This window comes from Zalophus californianus, chromosome 14 (genome assembly GCF_009762305.2).
Source record: "Zalophus californianus isolate mZalCal1 chromosome 14, mZalCal1.pri.v2, whole genome shotgun sequence".
NCBI lineage: Eukaryota > Metazoa > Chordata > Mammalia > Carnivora > Otariidae > Zalophus > Zalophus californianus.
The window spans coordinates 23,928,102-23,945,551 of record NC_045608.1 but is presented as its reverse complement, the minus strand read 5'-3'; the positions used below and the strand labels follow the sequence as shown (position 1 = coordinate 23,945,551).

At 59.8% G+C, this 17,450-nt stretch overlaps 1 protein-coding gene across 5 annotated transcripts in view; it reads right to left on the bottom strand.

Annotated features, from left to right (window-relative positions):
• Window positions 1-17,450, bottom strand: part of OSBP2 (oxysterol binding protein 2) — a 164,141-nt gene that overhangs the window by 16,553 nt on the left and 130,138 nt on the right. For all 5 annotated transcript variants that reach the window (XM_027575907.2, XM_027575908.2, XM_027575912.2 and 2 more), the window contains 3 exons: window positions 14,418-14,674; window positions 1,737-1,929; window positions 842-959 (listed from right to left, as the gene is read on the bottom strand). In XM_027575907.2, the coding sequence (XP_027431708.1) occupies window positions 842-959; window positions 1,737-1,929; window positions 14,418-14,674 (568 nt within the window). The remainder of the gene's footprint in view (window positions 1-841; window positions 960-1,736; window positions 1,930-14,417; window positions 14,675-17,450) is intronic.

Here is a 17,450-nt window from a genome sequence, read left to right as displayed (position 1 = left end):
TGACTCTGTGAAGGTGGCAGAGGGCAGCACAGGCTGCGGTCACATAGGTCGCTGGCCCCAGGACTTGGAGCAGCAGCTCCTCCCCAGGCCACAGCAGAGGGGTGTCCCCCAACGCTGCCATACTCGGGCCCCTTCTATCGATAGAATATTGAAGCAATGTGATGAGAATAAAAGATCCTAATGAGGCAACTCCTAATTATAGCAAATCTCCCGTCAAACCCCAGGGTGCTGCCCTCTGACCCAGCTTCGCCCCCCCATTCCAGTGCCTCGCCACCCCCCCACCCCCCCCACCCCCCCACCCCAGCTCCTGCTCGTCCCTGTTGCACGTCCTGCACCACCCGGGGGCGACTCCCGAAGACCGGGAGTCTGACAACAATGTCCTGGTTACCGCTGTGTTCTAGTGCGTATTTAGAAACATCCAGAAAGAGGATGCTTTTATGAAAAAATGAAACAAAGCCTTGGAAATAGAAAATAAAAGGGACTTCCTGCATCTCCTGTCTGTTCTGGAATGCTGGGGCGGTGGAGGGAGTGGGTGGGACTGTGCCGAGCTGCAGGCAAGAAAAAGCAGCAGCCTCTTCCAGGCCCCAGCCCTCGGGTGGCAGCCCCAACCCCCATCCCCTCCGGCTGGAACTGGATCCAGCCGAGGCCCCGTTCTCCACCTCCATTTAAAATGAAACCCTGATTCAAACTCTATGTGGGCATTTTGGGTCTAAGGAAGAACAGAAGAAATCTAATCAAAATATAACGTGAAGCAAGACTTGAGAGAAAACCCCAGGCACAAAGAACAGGCGGAGCCGAGGAAGAACAAGGCAGGAAGGGCTAACCCTGGGAGAGGACGCACCTGTCCTCCTTGGCCTCAGTGATCACAGTGATGAAGGATGTAGAGTCTTCCATGGCGTCGAAGTACTCGGTATCTTCATCTTCCTCACTGTCCTCTCCTTTGGGAGTTAGGAGGCTTCCTGCAGATACATGAGAAACCACTGCCTGTGTGCAACACTGAAAACTCCCTCACCTGCCTGAGGAAGTCCAGAGCCCAAAGGGTGCCCCCCACTTTGGACCCTGCCCCCCACCTCCACCGGCCTCTGGTTCCCTCCCCACTCCGGTCACCTGGTCTGCTTTAACCTGGCTGTGGCTCTGCCCTCGCTCCCCTTCCTGGAATGAGCTTCCCGCTCAGTGCTCTGGCTCAGAGGCCTGCCTCCTTCTGGAAGCCTCCCTGATCTCTCAGCATGCTGGTCAGTCTGTCTGGGGCCTAGCTGCCATTTCTGACCGACCTGTCACTCCCAGCCCAAGGCTACGTGGGCCGCCACCTGGCACCAGGGCAGCCCTGCCACAGAGAGGCCCTTCGGCTCACTGGACTTTTCTTGTGAGAACTGGAACCTATTAAGCGTCTCCTCCTTCAGCTCAGGTCATGCTCCCAGCGTCCTGGGATCGAGCCCCAACATCAGGGAGTCTGCTTCTCCCTCTCCTGCCTCTCCCCCTGCTCATGCTCTCTCTCTGTATCTCTCGGTCTCAAATAAATAAATATAATCCTTAAAAAAAAAAAAAAAAGAACTGGAACCTAAATGCAGGGAGCTAATTGCCCTTTGGCAGTGGGTGTGGGAAATACAAAGCCACACAGCAGGCCCAAATGTGGGCGTGTGAAGGGCTATGTGGATGGGGGGAGGCTGTGTAAGCAGAACCAGCGGGCAGAAGGAGGCGTAGACGGAGCACAGGTTGGGCAGCCCTCACCCTCTCACCTTCGCTGAAGCTCTTGGTGGGGTTGGCGGCCCGGCCGGGGGCGCTGCGGAAGGCCCGTTCGAGGCTGTTGTGCTGCTTGGCTAGCTGCTCTATGGTCTCCTCCAGGTGGACGCGCTGTTCTTGCTCATACTGTAGGGCGCGCTGCCATTTCCGGCTGTGTATCTCTGCTAGTTCCAAGAAGTCTCTGCAGGCCTGGGGGCGGGGGCACGGAGTGGCCGGTGGGCACAGGGCCTGCGGGAGGGGCCTGTCTGCCCCCCACCCCACACCCCACCTGCCAGTCAGTGAGGAAGGCCCTGGGGTGCTCAGAAACACCTTTGCTGCCCCCTTTGGCTTCTGTGGGGACATGGGGACATCCCACAGTCAGGATGCCATCTGAGAGCACCAAACCCGGGCTGTGGCCGGCAGATGCTGGGTTTTCAGACGGCTGGGGCCCGAGTTCAGCTGCCGCCTCCCCACTGTGTGCCAGACCCAGGGTTTGTCACGACCTCTGTCCCCATGAGAGCCTGAGGCATACGCGGTGCTCAAGTCAGTCCCTGCCCTTGGCAGGGAAGGAAGGAAGGCCACATTCTGCTATACTTCCTGGCTTAGAGAGGTAAAGGGTCTTGTCTGGCACAGGAACTGAGACTGGACCTTTCCACAAGGTTACCTCAGAGTCTGTATCACATAACTCTGCTTTTAAAGTAAGGTTGCCCCTTCAAACTTGGGGCCTACTCTGACATCAGATTCTTTCCAGCTTCCCAGGGCCGTAGGTGGTTCCGCCACACTCTAATGAAGCCGGGGTTGGTCATTCTGCCCGCCATCCTCGTGGGCAGGAGGGCCCGGGCTCAGCTGTCCCTGGAGGGCAGGGAGGGACAAGCCGGGGACCTCGGGGTTTGCCCCTTCTGGACTCCTTTAACGCGGTGGTCTCCGGCCGCCCCTCCCCGGCACTCGCTTCCCACACACATCACACTGTCTGACCCCGACAGTTACAGTCGAGCTTTCCTGGAGGGAGACAGGCACACAGCCCATCATCTGTGACACAGGGACAACGCAGCACTATCCTGAGGGCTGTCGGGAGGAACCAGGGAGGTGATATGGAGCACTGGGCCAAGCAGCCTTCCACAGACACTCCCTCGGGGGCACCAGGGGCATGGGCAGCCCACCTCCCCACCCCACCCCCTGCCCGCTAACCCCGCTGCTCAGACTTCTCCCACGTCTCCGCCCAGGGAAGGCTCCCGAGCCGGCTCAGCCAGGTCCCCTGAGACACCCCGCCCCCACCCCACAGTCTCGTGTCTACAGATCAGCTTCTCTGCTCACTGTGCCTGTTTCTCTTCATCTCACCAAACCCCCAAACACAACAGCTGCTCCAAGCGTTCGCTGGACGAGGGAGCACCCTGCTGACGGATGGGTGTCGGGGCCTCGCAGGAGCACAGGATGGACAGCACCTTGCCAGAGGCAGTCCCCGGCAGGCATCTCTCTCCTCAAGGCTTCCCCCTCATGCCTTCCCTCCTCTGGTCTCACCTCCCAGCCCCCTGTGCGGAGCGGGCTGGGCAAGGCTTCCTCCCCGGCACCCCCTCACCCACACACACCATCCTAAAGATGTGATGGGGACCCAAGGAAACCAGCAAAGTAGAGTAAAAAAGGCTTGTTATCAGGAGTGGGAAGGCCTGGGTTCCTGCACAAGCCACTCTGCCCCTCTGAGCCCATGTCCTGTGAGACAGAACAGTCATATCTGACCGAGCCCGCGCTCCCAGATTCCCTGTCCACCCCGGCCCAGCAAAATCCTCAACGTAGGAGGAGTCGGATCATCCCCAGTTGACATATGAGGAAACTGAGGCTCAGTCTCCCGCAGCTCCCCTGCAAGGCTCTGGGGAGGAGGTGTATTCACTCCACCCCAGATTCAGGAGCTTCCTCACTCTCCCTGAAAGGTCCCTGCCTGGCCACACCTAAGCCACTGTAACCAGCTTCTCCAGAAGGGGCAGGGATTTATACTGGCAGGTGACCCGGCTCAGGTTGGGGCGGGAGTAGAGAAATCTCCTTATGCATTTACCAGGCTCTGGAGACCAGAGGCTGCACCACAAGAGCAAAGGGGAAAAGATGAATCGGGCTCCCTCTCTCCCACCCTTGAGGTTCTGAGGTGCTCGAGCTCTAGCTGCCTTAGAAACGACCATTTTCTCTTCCAAGGGAAAATGGAATGTTCGTCGCATTTCGAGGAATAGCTGACAGCCTCTCACAGACCTGGCCCCAAATCCTCTCCCGGGGCCCCATCATCCCCACGCCATTCGTGTGTGGCCCCCAGGCACGTGTCACCCTCGCTTCTGGCTCCATCCCAAACACACCTGCTTATTCTGATGCCAGCCCCACCTCCTGCACGCCACACACCTCTGCAGCCAGAGCCGTCTGGGGCATTCTTGCAAGCATGGAGGTCGCTGTTTTAATGGAGGCTCAGGGAGGCCAAGGCACTTGCCCAAGGCCACAAGGCAGTGTGTGTAGGGCTGGAGTCCAAGTCCCTGTGGACCCTACCTGCAGTCTCCCAGGGCCCAGAACCAGCCCTGCCACCACTCTGTACAGCTGGGTTTCAGGGCCTGGGGGCCCCTTGAGGGATTCTGTGGCCTTCCCGGATTGGGAGCTGGGCTCCAGGAGATGCTCGCTGGTAAGGATGTCAGGGAATAACCCTGTTCAAGCAACAGGACTCAGCCATGCCTCTGCGACACCTGCTCCCAGCACCCATCCTTGAGGCTGAGGACATTGCCCCCTGCCCCAGCGGCCAGGCCTGCTGGCTGACTGCCTGTGACCTCCACCTCGCTGCCACTGCAGGCCCAAGGGTGTGGAGCAGCGGGGGACAGGAAGTCAAATCCCCAGGACAGCTGGGGCCTCACGTGGCTGGGCTGGGTACATGAAGGTCACAGAGTGTCACAGTCCCCTAAAGACGAGGGCAGGGCAGAGGGTGCCGCACACCGATAGAGAGGGGCTCCTGTGGCTGGACCAAGGGCCTTGCCACTGCTCCTGGACGAGGGGTCATCTGCAGCAGAGGAAGCACCCCGGTCACCGTATGGGCTGCGGAGAGCTCATCCACCCCTCCCACCCTGCTGCGCCTACCTGGTGTCCTTCCTCAACTCCCAGGGTCTCCTCCGCAGCGGCCGGCCTTCTCTAGGCCCCATCCCAGCCACGCCACGGAGAGAGGCAGGCGCTGGTCTGGCCCTGCTGCCCGGGAACGCTGAGCTAGGCTGTGCAATGTGCGTTCACTAAGCTGGATTAAGCCGGGGGCCCGCCGGGGGGGGCCAGCTGGGGGCAGCCTCCTGGGGCCCAGGGAGGGGCCTGGCTGACCCACACCCTGAACATGGTCACATTTCCCCTGAGGCTCTGCCACAATTCTCAGAGAGCGCGTGCCCAGCCCTGAGCAAGAGCAGTTTCCTAAGCCACCCCGAAGCCCCCTACCCACACTAGCTCTTAAATGATGCAAGGGACCAGGAATGGGCAGAACAAGGGGCCCAGCCTCTGGGCCCCTCATGGGCACTGCCTGCTGCCTACCCTGGGCCAGGCCTATAGCCTCCTGGGCCTTGGTGTCCTCATGGGAAGAACAGAGAGCCAAACCCCAGGACTCCTGCAGGGCCCCTGATTCTGTGACCCACTGAGTGATCGCCCTCTGGGTGGGAACAAGTTTCCAGTTTCCCAGCCCTGTCCCTTCCTCCCACTCCCACGGTTGTTGAGAGGATCCCTGAGATGAAGAGGTTTGGGGTCCTGTGGGTCGTGTGGGGGGCGGGGAACCCACCAAGCTGCCCCAAAGCGGAGTGAGAACCCAAAAGCCCAGTACAGAAAAGACAGCCTCCCCCCTCCCCCTGTACTGGGGCTGGCTCTGCTCAGCAACAGGCTGGGGGGGGCTGGTAGGCCCTGCCTGCCCCCCAGGGGCTCTCCCTTCTCAGAAGCCCCACCTGGTGAAGGGGGCTGTGAAGCCTGCTCACCCAAGCTGTGTGAGCTCCAAAGGGAGATGCTGCTGGTCATCCTAACAGAGGCCCCGTTGGGATGGACAGAGTGTCTCCGAACTGGAAACCTTTGCCCGCTTGTGCCCAGGAGGAAGGAGGACAAACTCTAATCGCTTTTGTTGTTCCTAATCCTAATCCGGACAACAACCTTGCCTTTCCCCAAATATGGGCGGGTGAGTAGGGCGTGGGGTCAGCCGGCCTGGGTCCTATGCCCGTCCTGTGTGTGACCCAGGAAGGCTCTCAAGCTCTTGGGAGGGTCTGCAGACCAAGACCCTGCTTAGGCCTGGCCTTCAGGGACTGTTGGGAAGCACTGTCTCCTGCGTTGTCACTGCCCTCCTAGCCGGGGGCATGAGGAAGGTGCCGGAGGACTGTGGGACGCTGGGGTGGGTGGTCCCTGGACTCATGGAGGAGGCGGGGAGATGGGCCAAATGCTCACAGGTTCCAGGCTGCGCGAGGGCCTTGGGCTGACAGGGCCAGCTTGGCGACTGGCTCTGTCTCTAGCCACCAGCACATAGCAAGTTCTGGTAACCATGGATGCAGGGAGGATGGGAGAAAGGGCTGTGTTTCCACCTGCAGCCAGACAGAACTCGCTAGATGTCTGACTGCCACGTGTCTGGCATGCAGGGGACCCTCAGGCTTTAGGGCTCCCAGATGGATGGGTAACTGGACCCTTCGGCTCTCAGTGTCGCGGGGGCTGCCCATGTGCCATCTACCTCCCCTGCACTGGTCTTCACATGGCCAGCATGACTGGATCTGCCTCTCACTGGCCTTTTATCATAAAAGGAGCAAATAGGACAAAGTCGTGCAGAGTCCTGGTTTCCCTGAGCCGCTGTGCCTGGCCAGAAGCTCACACCCGGGGACACACTGGGGTCAACAGGGTCCTTCCTTCTCCCCCTCACCGAGGAGCAGCAGGCTGCCCTCAGTTCGCGCCTCCCAGAGGCAGGAAGGGGCAGTGCTGAGATTCAGGCCAGGACTGCAAGGCTCAGAGGCCGCCACAGCAGGAGATGCACAGCCATCTCAGACCTCCAAGACCAAGAGTGGAGACCCCCGGAGCCATGACAGTAGCGCTGGGCTAACCTGGGGGTTGTGGGCGGGGGTAGAGTTCCTCTGGGTCAGGCCCTGCCAAACTGCCATGCTGCATCTTCAGCACCTTCCTGGCCCCTAGAGGCCAAGCAGCTCCCAGGCCAGGCCGGGCCAGCCACCCCTCCTCACACGGCACTCAGAACAGACTCGGCCCACGGGGGCCGGCCCTTCCTGAACACCGAGGGGATGGTCATGGCTTCTCCTTGATGTGACTCACTCGTGGCGCGGGAGAGGGAGCTTTTCACTTCACTTCAAACTTTAAAATAGCCCTTTCTACGTTCAAAATAGTTTACCCCTTGCGCACAGGAACCAGTACCATCTGGCCACCAGTTTGCCAAATGATTTTAAACAGTTATGGAATCTATTTTTATTCATCTCCCCAGGCCCCAAATGAGCAAGCTGTCAAGAGCAGGACAGTGGTCAGCTGGCCGGGAATCTGCCCACGGGCCCCAGAAGGACCCGGGAGGGCGGCTCCAGGGCCCCTCACCCCTGCTCTGCTTGGGTGGGCGCAAGAACCCCTTTGTGATCTCCAAATGGGGCCGAGAGAAGCCTCAGAGTATTTCCAGCAGTAAACAGCTCCAGTCTGGGGCTTTATTTCTATGATGCCCCAAACCTGAGGCCTTGGCCTAGCGCTTCGTCGATACCTGCACACATCTCCCAGATGGCCCTACTTGCCCCCACCCTGTCCATGCCCACCTGCACTTCTCTCTTCTAGCTCCCTTCAAGCAGATCCGGAGCCAGCCCCCACCCAGACTGGCTGTGCTGGTGCCTCTCCCCACAGCGTCCCTGCTGTCAGAATCCGCACGCTCATCCTGCCCAAACAGCTCTACTGCAGGTCCCAAGGGGTGTCTCCTGCAAGCTGTTACCTTCCTGGGTAAACTGAGAGCTCCAGAGTGCACTGTCTGTCCCATCAGGCCCTTGGAAGTAGGCCTGGCGGACATCCGCCCCCTGTCGGCCGGCGCCACTTCCTGCCCCCGCTGGGCACCTTGACCATCTTCGTTTCCTGCGGGGCTCACCCACTGCCCAGCTCTGCTCACTCACTGGCTGCACAAAACCCGTTTCTGGGAAAGGCCCTCCTGGTCCTACCCGAATCTGTGGGACTGACCGCTGGGCCCCTGTCCAGCACTGTGAGGGCTGAGGTGGGGATCAGACAGCAAAGGCCCCCCATTCCACTAGTAGCTCATGCCCGCGCCTTGCAGTCCCCCGGATAACCGAGATCTCTCCCTGCACAGCCACTCTGCGAGCCCTGTTCTCAAAACACTGAGCAGCCGGGCTGGCCGTGCCAGCCCCTTCCTGCAGTCCAAGCCACCAGCTGTCCATAGGCGACAAGGGGCTCCCAGTGCCTGCCCAGAGGCTCCAGTGCCTGTCCACAGGCTCCAGAGCCTCATCTGTAGTCCGTGTTCCAAGCAGCAGGGGGCTCTTGCTAAAACGTGGGTCGGACCACTGTCCTTGGCTGCAGGAGCCTCATTCAGAGTGGAAAGCACGGTGTTCTCCATAAGTGTAAGCACCCAAAGTGTCCTGTGAGCACTCTGGCCTCCCAGGCCTCCCCTCCATGACTGCCACCGCTCACCCCGGCCTCCCACTGCTCCAGGCCTGCCTGAAAACCTAGGGCTGGCTCTTCTCCCCACCTCCCTCCAGGTCCCCCCCCTCCCCTCCAGCCCGTGTGTCCCCGGGGCCTCCCGCCCCACCCCACCAGCCTGCTCTGTTCCCTCTGAAGGTCTTTTGGCCACGAGCATGCCTCATCATCTGTGTGGTTACATTTCCCCGAGGGGATCCAGGTTCCAGAGGTTGGGCTTTGCTCGCTGTGTGCCCTGGGCCTAGACCAGGGAGGGATCACAGAGGGCCTCCTGTGCCTGCACGCCACCCTGCTGCAAAGCGCTCAGTGCGTGTAAGCCAGGCTGCCTGAACTCACGGCGCCTAAGGGCCCTGGGGTGGCCCTGTGGCTGGAGGGGCTGAGTCCTGGGCCCCAACACGAGTCACGAACTCTGAGCAGCCTCTCACAGCTCAAGGGCGGGGGCCATGTCAGGAGCAATCTGCCTTGTTTGGGGGCAGTCCCCCCACCGCTGCAGGGGCCTGGAGGAGCAGCTGGTGGGGAGCAAGCCAGAGGCTGCCAGCCTGCTGAGGGACTCAGCGCTGGAGGGACATGATGCCAGCCCTTGCGGGGCAAGCTTGCCCCCAGAATGTCCACGGTGATACTGAGGGTTTCTTCTGCTGGGGGCAGGGGCCGTGAGGCCGGAACACAGGGCTCACGGGCAACCCATGGGAAGCCCGGGTCACCCAGGAAAGTGCAGGTGTGCTGGACCTGATGACGGGTGACGCCCCTCAGCCCTTCTGCACAGATCCCCCAGCCAGCAATGTGGGCGGGCCAGGGCCCGGTGGCTGTGACCCCAGTGCTCATCTAACAGCCAGGCCTGGCACCCCCCACACACACACACCAGGCAAAATGACTGCTCTGGGCCTCAGGATGGCACCTGACTAATACAAACGATGCTGATGACAAGGAAGCCATGACGAAGCCAACCTCAGGTGGCCGTTGTGAGGTATCAGGAAGAAGCTGGGCGGACTGCTGTTGTTAGCCCACTGCCTTCCCTGAGGCCTGTCCTTCACACCAGGGCGCTCTGCTTCACCCCAAAGATAAAACGTACAGGAAAAGAGAATGAAACTGGAATTTATTCTTTTCCTTTATGGAAACGAATACCGAAAGTATGAGCTAGGACTACGTATTAATTCAATCACGCTCCACCTTACACCACGGGGACCAGCCCAAGGCGACCACACACCAGGCACATCCTGGGTTCCAGGAAGGACGCAGGACACCGGGGGCGCTGAGGTTCCAGGCTCTGTCTACGAACCAAAATTGTTTCACAGGGCTGTGAGGTCCCTCCTCAGCGGTGGGCTAGTTCACAGTTACCCTAACAGGAATCGATGCAGGGGACCACGGGGCCGCCTTTGATCAGACTCACAAAATCCGCCGTTGGGGAGCTCTGCCGCTCGCAATGCCACCCCAGCCCTGTGTTTCCCCCACCTGCTCACTCTCACTTGTTGGCCGAGGCTCCTGATGCTGGGCACTGTGCTGCACACGGAAGCTTCAGGGCTGCCTTGCAGGCTGCCCAGGCCAGCAGGGGGATGGGCAAGATGCTGCCGCAGAAAAGCCCCTCAGATGCTGAGGCCCCATGGACAGATGTCACTGTTCACACCTTCTCTCCCTGCCTGAGAGTGACTCTCCTCACCGGTATAGGCTCCGCTCCATGGCCACTACCTCTGCCCTCTGCAGGCCCTGCCCTGGCTCCCAGGTGTCCAGCTAGCCCCCCCCAAGTGTCACTCTCTTGGTGGGCTGTGGTCATCTGGGCTTGAGCCCCCCTCCCGGCCGACTGGGAACCTCCCCAGTCCCTCCCCAGGCCCTCTACACACCTGGCCTGCAAAAGTGGGCCTGTGAGTTGCTGTCCCTGCTGCTGCCATGTGTGACAGAGCGTCACTAGGTGGGTCCTCTGGATCATGAGCTCCAGGAGCAGAGCCGAGTCCCCACCTGGCACAAGCCCTTCCCAGTGAGAAGCTGCTCAGGTCTGGGTTCAACTACCAACTGGCAGGACTTTCCTAACTGCAGCAGCCATATGGACATGGCTTCACCAACCAAAACCACAAGCAGAGGTCAGGAGGCCGGGGCTCAGTACAGTCCTCCTGTGAAAAACCCAATTATGACTTAATTTCATAAATCATGCTTCCTATTTCTCTGTGACCAGGCTGGGTCATTTCTCTGCAAGACAGAGTGACAAGAGTGGTGCGGGGCAGTGACAAGTGGCTCTGGCCGAGGGCTGAGTGCTGGACCCACTTTCTCACTGACCTTGTTCAAGTGAGGAAATGGAACAAGAATGGCTTTGTAAATGGTAACAGCAGGCAAACATGAGTCGTGGGCAACTTAGAATTTTCTTTTCTGAGATGACACCCGTTTTGGTTCCAACATCACATATTAAGCACTCCCACTGGGCTACTACTGTTGGGGACACAGGTGAGTTAAAATCCGAGTCTCACTTTGGGGGCACAAAGCCTGGGGGGCAGATGACAAAGTAACAGGGGAAAGTGCACAGTGGGCTCAGCGAGGCACAGCAGTGCCTGTGGGTTCCAGAGGGTTCTAACCAGAAGGAACGGCTTTCTGACAAGGAGCTTGGACAGCCTCCCGGCCCTGGGTGACATCCATGTGGGGTTCTAGAGGATGAAAAGGGATCCACCAGGTATCTAAAGGGTGGGGAAAGTTCTAGAAGGTACAGCACAGGCAAAGACACAGAGAGGTGGAACACTGTGGCCCTGTTCAGCATTCCTGATCCAGACACTTCCTCTGAGCATCCTGTTCCCTCCAACACTCACAGAAGGGAAGGGGCCATGCTCGACTCGAGGCGAGTTTCACCACATCGGCCCCCTGGGCACAGTGGCACAGGAATGGGCTGCGTCACTAACCATGGTTCCTGGGGTCTTAGGAATCGTCCAGAGAGCCCCCTCCCTGTCCTGCTGGGAGCTAGGGATCTACAGGCTTGTGAAGGAAAATGCCCTTTCCCAAATTTGAAGGAGATCCGATTGTCCCTCTGACTTTTCTCCTGAAGGATGAACAACCCCAGATTCTTGGCCATCTTGGGTAAAAGTGAAGGCAATGCAGCTGATCCCTCTCTGTGTGGGAAGGGTGCTGCTTGCCCAGGGCCCTCTAAAGGATGCATTTCCCTGTAGGCTTTGGCCAGCCATCCTTCATTTTCTGCTCCACTTGTATGACTCAGCCTCAATCAAAGCCCATGAGGTAGAAAACCACAGCCATTCACAATTCACGGGGTGGCGGTGGCTACCCTAAAGTGGGAGTGGGAATAGATTCCCCAAACTCAGGCACGGGGGATGCTGGAAGCTTCCCTACAGAGGGTGTGTATCATTAAGGCCGGGGGTGGGGGGGCGGGTGGAGTTGCAAAGGGATCTCAGCAGTGGGAAGAAACAGGTTCCTCCTCTCCCAGCAAGAACTGGAGTGACCTGGGAGATCATGGTTTGTGCCTTCTGGGGACAGTGGTGGTGGCTTCCACCCATTCTGAGCCCCCAGCTTCCCAGGAAGGGCCCTGGTGTGACTGCAGCCTAAAGGTAAGAGACATACCAGGGACTCAGGTTCCTGAGACTGGGGGCTTTGCCCTGGTGGATGCAAGGGCACCCAGTCCATGTGCTGACTGCAGAGGGGAGGGGGCCTTTGCCGCCCTTGGGGGGGGTCATCCTTGCTGCCTCTGAGAACATAGGGGCCATCACTCCCCCACTGAGCCACAAAGACCTGGCCTTGCATCTTGGCTCAGATACCTACCAGCTGGGTGACCCTTGGCAGCTCAGGTGACTTCTCTGAGCCTCAGTTTCCACTTTGCACTAACAATACCTAATGGTATTAATGAGGTTGTAGCAAGGGGTGAGTGGTCTTGGGTGTGAATGTGCATGGCTTCCTTAGTTACAGATCCCTGGTCCAACCCCTTCCTTATAACAGGGGTGGAGGCCAAGGCCTGGCCAGGCGTGGGGATGCATTGTCCAGGGGACCTCTGCACACAGTGGAAGTTGAGAGATTTGGTGTCTGCCAACCGCGTACGTGATCTACCCATCCAGAACTGACTCGGTTCCTGCCAGGCGAGGAGCAGCATCAGGAAGGGTCCCCAGGAGAAACACGGGGCCTCTGCCCCAGTCCGAGCTATGAGCACAGCCTGCCGGGGCCAGCCCCTCACTTCTGGGTGCGCCCCCCCGACCCCACCCAGTGGAGGTAGGTAGCAGGGGCCCTGTCATCAGGTTCAGGCCAGCAGGGGGGCAGAGCCAAGCCCAGGGTGCAGCTCCCCGGCACTTGGGTCGACTTTCTGGGTGCTGGAACCACACACAGGCTTTTGTAACCCACCCCAGGGGCTTGATTCCCATCAAACAATTCATTATGCACTTAGATGGTACACGGTTTTTATGGCTTCCTAACACAGAGGAGTCTCTGATACCTGATAAAAGATTTCTGCTAAAGACACCAGCTGAGAAGCTCATTATCTGGGAAAAGCCGAAACTGCTTACTCAAGACAAAGCGGCTTCGGTGTCGGCGGGTGGGGGGGGGGGGGGGGAAGTGCCAGGGAAGCAGGGAAGCCGCAGGCAGGCGATGGCTTCCGGGCCGGGTGGGGAAACACAAGTGCGTCATTCTGTCATCAAGCGCCTCCTGTCTGGGCCTGTCACCAGAAGGAGGGCAGTGACCCAGACCCCAAAAGTCTGGGGGCTGTAAGGAGCTGGCCCGAGCGAGTGGGGAACATGGGACGACGCGGGTACAAACCAAGGATGGGACCGACTCGCAGGGCAGCCTCTCAGTGGGCACGCCCCAGATGCACACCCAGATGCACCCCTGAGGGCCATGGACAAAGGTCTGCGCTGGCTGAGCACAGGGAGCTGAGTACCTGCAGATGGTGCATCCCAGCAGCCTGGGAAAGGGTGCACCTCCTCAGCCACAGGCCCCAGGGTACGGATTCCTCAGGCTTCCTCCTGCACCAGGGGCGGCTCCAGTAGTGGGGGGGAGGGTGTGTGTGTGTGTGGGGGGGTGGTCTACTCTCCCCACAGGGACTGCCCACAATCCCAGTGAATCAGGCTTGGGGCAAGTCTCTGGTGGCCACAGTTTCACCCAGGGGTCTTGGCCCACCGTTGGCTCCAGCCTGCACCTTCCCACCCTGTTCTCGGCCTACAGCCTACTCCCGACTCCTGGCCCTGCTCTCGTTGGATCCCCTTGATTTGGAGGCTGGGCACCAGTACTACCCATTGTCTCTGGCCAGCCTGATGGCCTGCCTGAGCCACCTTCTCTGGACGTGGGCCGCCTCCTCTGAGGTGGCCTCCGTTTCCCCACACCTCCCCTCTCTGGTCTCCTTGCTCCCTGTGTGCCCCTCCTGGGGGCTGTCCGTGGCAGGAGGCTGCTGCAGTCAGACCTGTGTCTGCAGGGTGGAGGCCAAGAAGAGCATACACATCAGGGGTGGGGGTGGGGGACTGAGGAAGAAGGGCCCAGAAGCACAGGTGAGCATTATATTCTCTGCCACCATGGAGAGACCCTCCCAGCTCCCAGTCACAGCAATGTGGCTTCCAGAACTCTGTGGAATGTGGTGACCCCCAAGGCTGTGCCTCTCAGTTTACAGACTGTGGCTACTCATTTGGCTACTGTCAGGTTGGCATGACCCGTGGCAGGCTCATCCGCAAGCTCTTCTGGCTAAGGGAACCCACAAAGCCAGTCTTCCAGCTGCATACCTGCCCCTGTGGTTGCTGGGCCCTGAGCCTGCTGCTTCTGAGCGGCATACTAGGGAAAGAGCAGGAACAGCTCTTGTGCACCAGAGTGGCAGCCTTGTCCCTAATATCCGGGCAGAGCCACTTGCTCGGCTTGGGGCCCTGGCCCTCCTTGGCTAGGCCCGAGCCACCTGCAAGCCTCCATCAGGATTGCGCACCCCACTCCGGTTCCCACCAGACAACCGCAAAGAGGGCAGGAGGCTTTGGGAAACGACCTGAAGCCACCAAGAAATGGAGCCCTGGTTTGTCAAGCACCCTGGCCACCACCTACTTGGGGACTGTGGTGCCGGTGACGGGGAGCCCTGTGCCAAGTGGGTGGGCACAGTGGTGTGGGTGGGCACTCACGTTGATCATAGCATTTGAGGTGATGCGAAAGAGGGTGGCCCGCTCATTCGCGGCCTTCAGCTTCTCGCTGCTCTCATAGGGGATTTTGAGGCCGTCCAGCTCGCTCAGGGAGCGCTGGAGCGCGGCGCCGTGCTTCGCGATGAGATCATTGCACGTGCTGAGGTCGTCCAACTTCAAGGAGAGGCTCTTGATGGCGCAGTGTAGCTCGCTCTTGTCAGCTGGAGAGGCAGTCTCGTCGTCGTCGTCCCCAGAGTCATCTGCAGAAGGAAAAAGAGTTGCCACCGTTATTAACTGACCAACACAGCACCGAGAAGCCCACTGGCCTGGGCCCAGGAGGAAGGAGCAGATAGAGCCTCTCAAAACAGAGGGCCCTACATGGTGCCAGCTCCTGCTCTCGGTCAGCCCTCCAGGGTGGGCATGGGCCCTCGTGAGTCAGTGGGAGGGGATGGAAGGGGGGAACCAGCTTGACAGACCATGCCTGGCCTGCACTTTGGAGGGGGCAGGCCTGCGGGCACCCGCCTGCGTGCGGGGCACCAGCCCCCTAAGCTGCGCCACGCAGGCCAGGGTGGACCGAGCTGGGTGGAGAGGTGAAGACTGCCGCGAGGAGCAGCTCCTGTCGCAGACCAGAGACCCCGGATGAAGGCTGGCTCCTTTCCCCACATCACGGGCCCAGCCTAAGCCGACCTGGACTTTCCTGCCGGCCTCACTCTGCCCTCTGCTCTACGCCCACACCCGGCCACTCCAAACTGCCCCTGTTCCCTGCAACACCTGAGTGCTCAGGGCTGGGGCCTTTCCCACGGTGTCCTCACTGCCTGGAACCTCCTCCTACCTACCCCACCTCCTCAGAGGCCTCACCCCTACCCAGCCCCAGCCCGATGCCCCCTATCTTCAAAGCCTGCCTGAAGACCCCCAGGCCAAAGTCATTCTCCCCGCCCCTGGCCATCCTCCTGCAGGTCTCCACCTACCTCCCCATCATGAGCAAGGCCGCTCACATTTGTCCAGACACGGGCTGTGGCCTCTCCATGGCCTCATCAGGGTAGGGATGATACCATGCCCCAGGGACAGACAGGCAGCTGAGGTCACACCCCAGGCCACCCGGCTAGTCTGTCTGCCTCCACAGCCGCCCTCTTCATGCCAGGCCGGCCACTGGGGCCTCTGTGAGCGGGCCAGGCGGGCGCCCCATCTCCTCCTGGCCCATCCCGCTCACCTCTCACACATCCGCCCGGGCGCCCTCAGGGTGGCCCTTCCTGGGAGTCCAGGGTGCCTTGGAGCCCAGCCCGCTGCCAGCCCTGCCTATGTTGAGAGGGTCGGGTCGCAGGGTAGTGGGGACCTCGGCGGAGAGGGGACCACTGTGGGTGGGGTAGGTAGGCATCCGGCCCGGGCTCTGCTGCTGTTAAAGCACTGGGCTCGCGACCGTAAAGACCTGCGGCCGGCCTGCGTGCCCGATCAGAAATCCTTGTAAGAATCAGAAATTCCTGTAAGCGCCAGGGATTTCTGAGAGGTCTTGTTTCAGAAATCATCAGTTTACAAAACTTTTTTCTTTTTTTTTTTTTTTTGTGAAGGAAATCTGTAACAAAAGATACAAAATTTTTTAAAGAGGCACATGCTGTGAGGGAACAGATTTCTTCCCGCGGCAGACAGGGTGCATGGGGGTGGCCATGGCTGAGTTACAACGCTGAGCGTGTCCTGAGCTGGTGGTGGCACCGGGACAGCCAGCGGCATGCGGCCTGGGTGGGCTGGAGGCTGGGGGTGCAGCCCCCACTGGGGCCGTGGGCCAGCATCCGGGCTCAGGGCAGGGGCTCTCCCTCTTCCCACCACAGCCAGCCTGGCGATGGCTCGGAAATGGCCTGGTGCCCGGGGACCGCACGTGTGGCACCAACCTCACCGTGGTCTGCAGACAGTGCAAAGTGAGGAAACGTACGTTCTCAGACAACAAGCCACCCGTTTAGGGTGCTGCGGTTACGGGGTGAGAGCCAGATCCGAATCCGGGTCTGTTGAGCATCAGACCCTGGGCTCAGTTACGGTGTAATCTCCTGTCACCTTTCCGAGTTCAGCACGTATAACCCCCAGAATGGTCAGCCACCGAGCAGTCAGAACAGGGGCTGCTGTACACTGGGAGGGCCGTGTGGGGACACGCTGGCTGCAAGTCAGCCTGAATGGGACCCCCCACACACACACCCGTGCTCTAAGCAAGAAACACAGCTGGCCTAACTCTGAGCATCTGCCTGTGTGGTGGGCAGAGGTGGGTAACTGCATTTCTAGTTAACTTGTTAATAAGCAGCTCTTAGGGTCCAAGTTCAGGTCCGGCGGCCAGAGACAGGAGGATGTACTTGTTCTGCTCCCAAGTCATGGGCTGTGTTGGTGGGAAAGGGATGGGAAGATTCTTGGGTCAGCAGTTACTGACCAGCACAGTGTGTTCTATGGGGATGGGCAGAGAGAGTCTCTCCCAGAGGGTACAGTGAGATCGGGGGAATGAGGGAGAGAGGGAAAGAGCGCAGGTACAGGGGTGGGGCAAGAGAGAGGGAGGGAGTGGGTGAGTGAAGGAATGAATGATCAGGAGGCCTGTCCAGGGGTTCTGAGTGGCATGCACAGAGGTGGCGGGTCACACATGGGAGGGCAGTGTCTGGAGAAGGGTATGATCAGTAGGAGGGAGGAGCTACTTGGAGAGGGGGGTGGGAAAGAGCCTCTGGCTCAGCTGAGAAGCCTGGGCCTTTATCCCTTGGCAAGAAAGAGAGTGTGGGCACCTAGACAGAGATCCATGGGAAAGATGAGACTGGTGGCAAGTGGCAGGATGAGCAGACTGAAGGGACAGAGAGGCTAGAGTAGCCACAGGAGACCAGGGGCTGGAAAGAACAGGACCTCTGAACCTAGCCCAAAAGTGCTGATGGCAGCACCCACCCAGCTCCAAGGCCATGACCATCTAGTGACAGCCATGCTCCCAGGCAATCCCCGTCCTTCGCCAGTCCTCGAGGAGGGGGCCTAGCCGCCATGTGGCCTGACATGTGGCCTAGCTGCTCACTTTCCCACAGTATC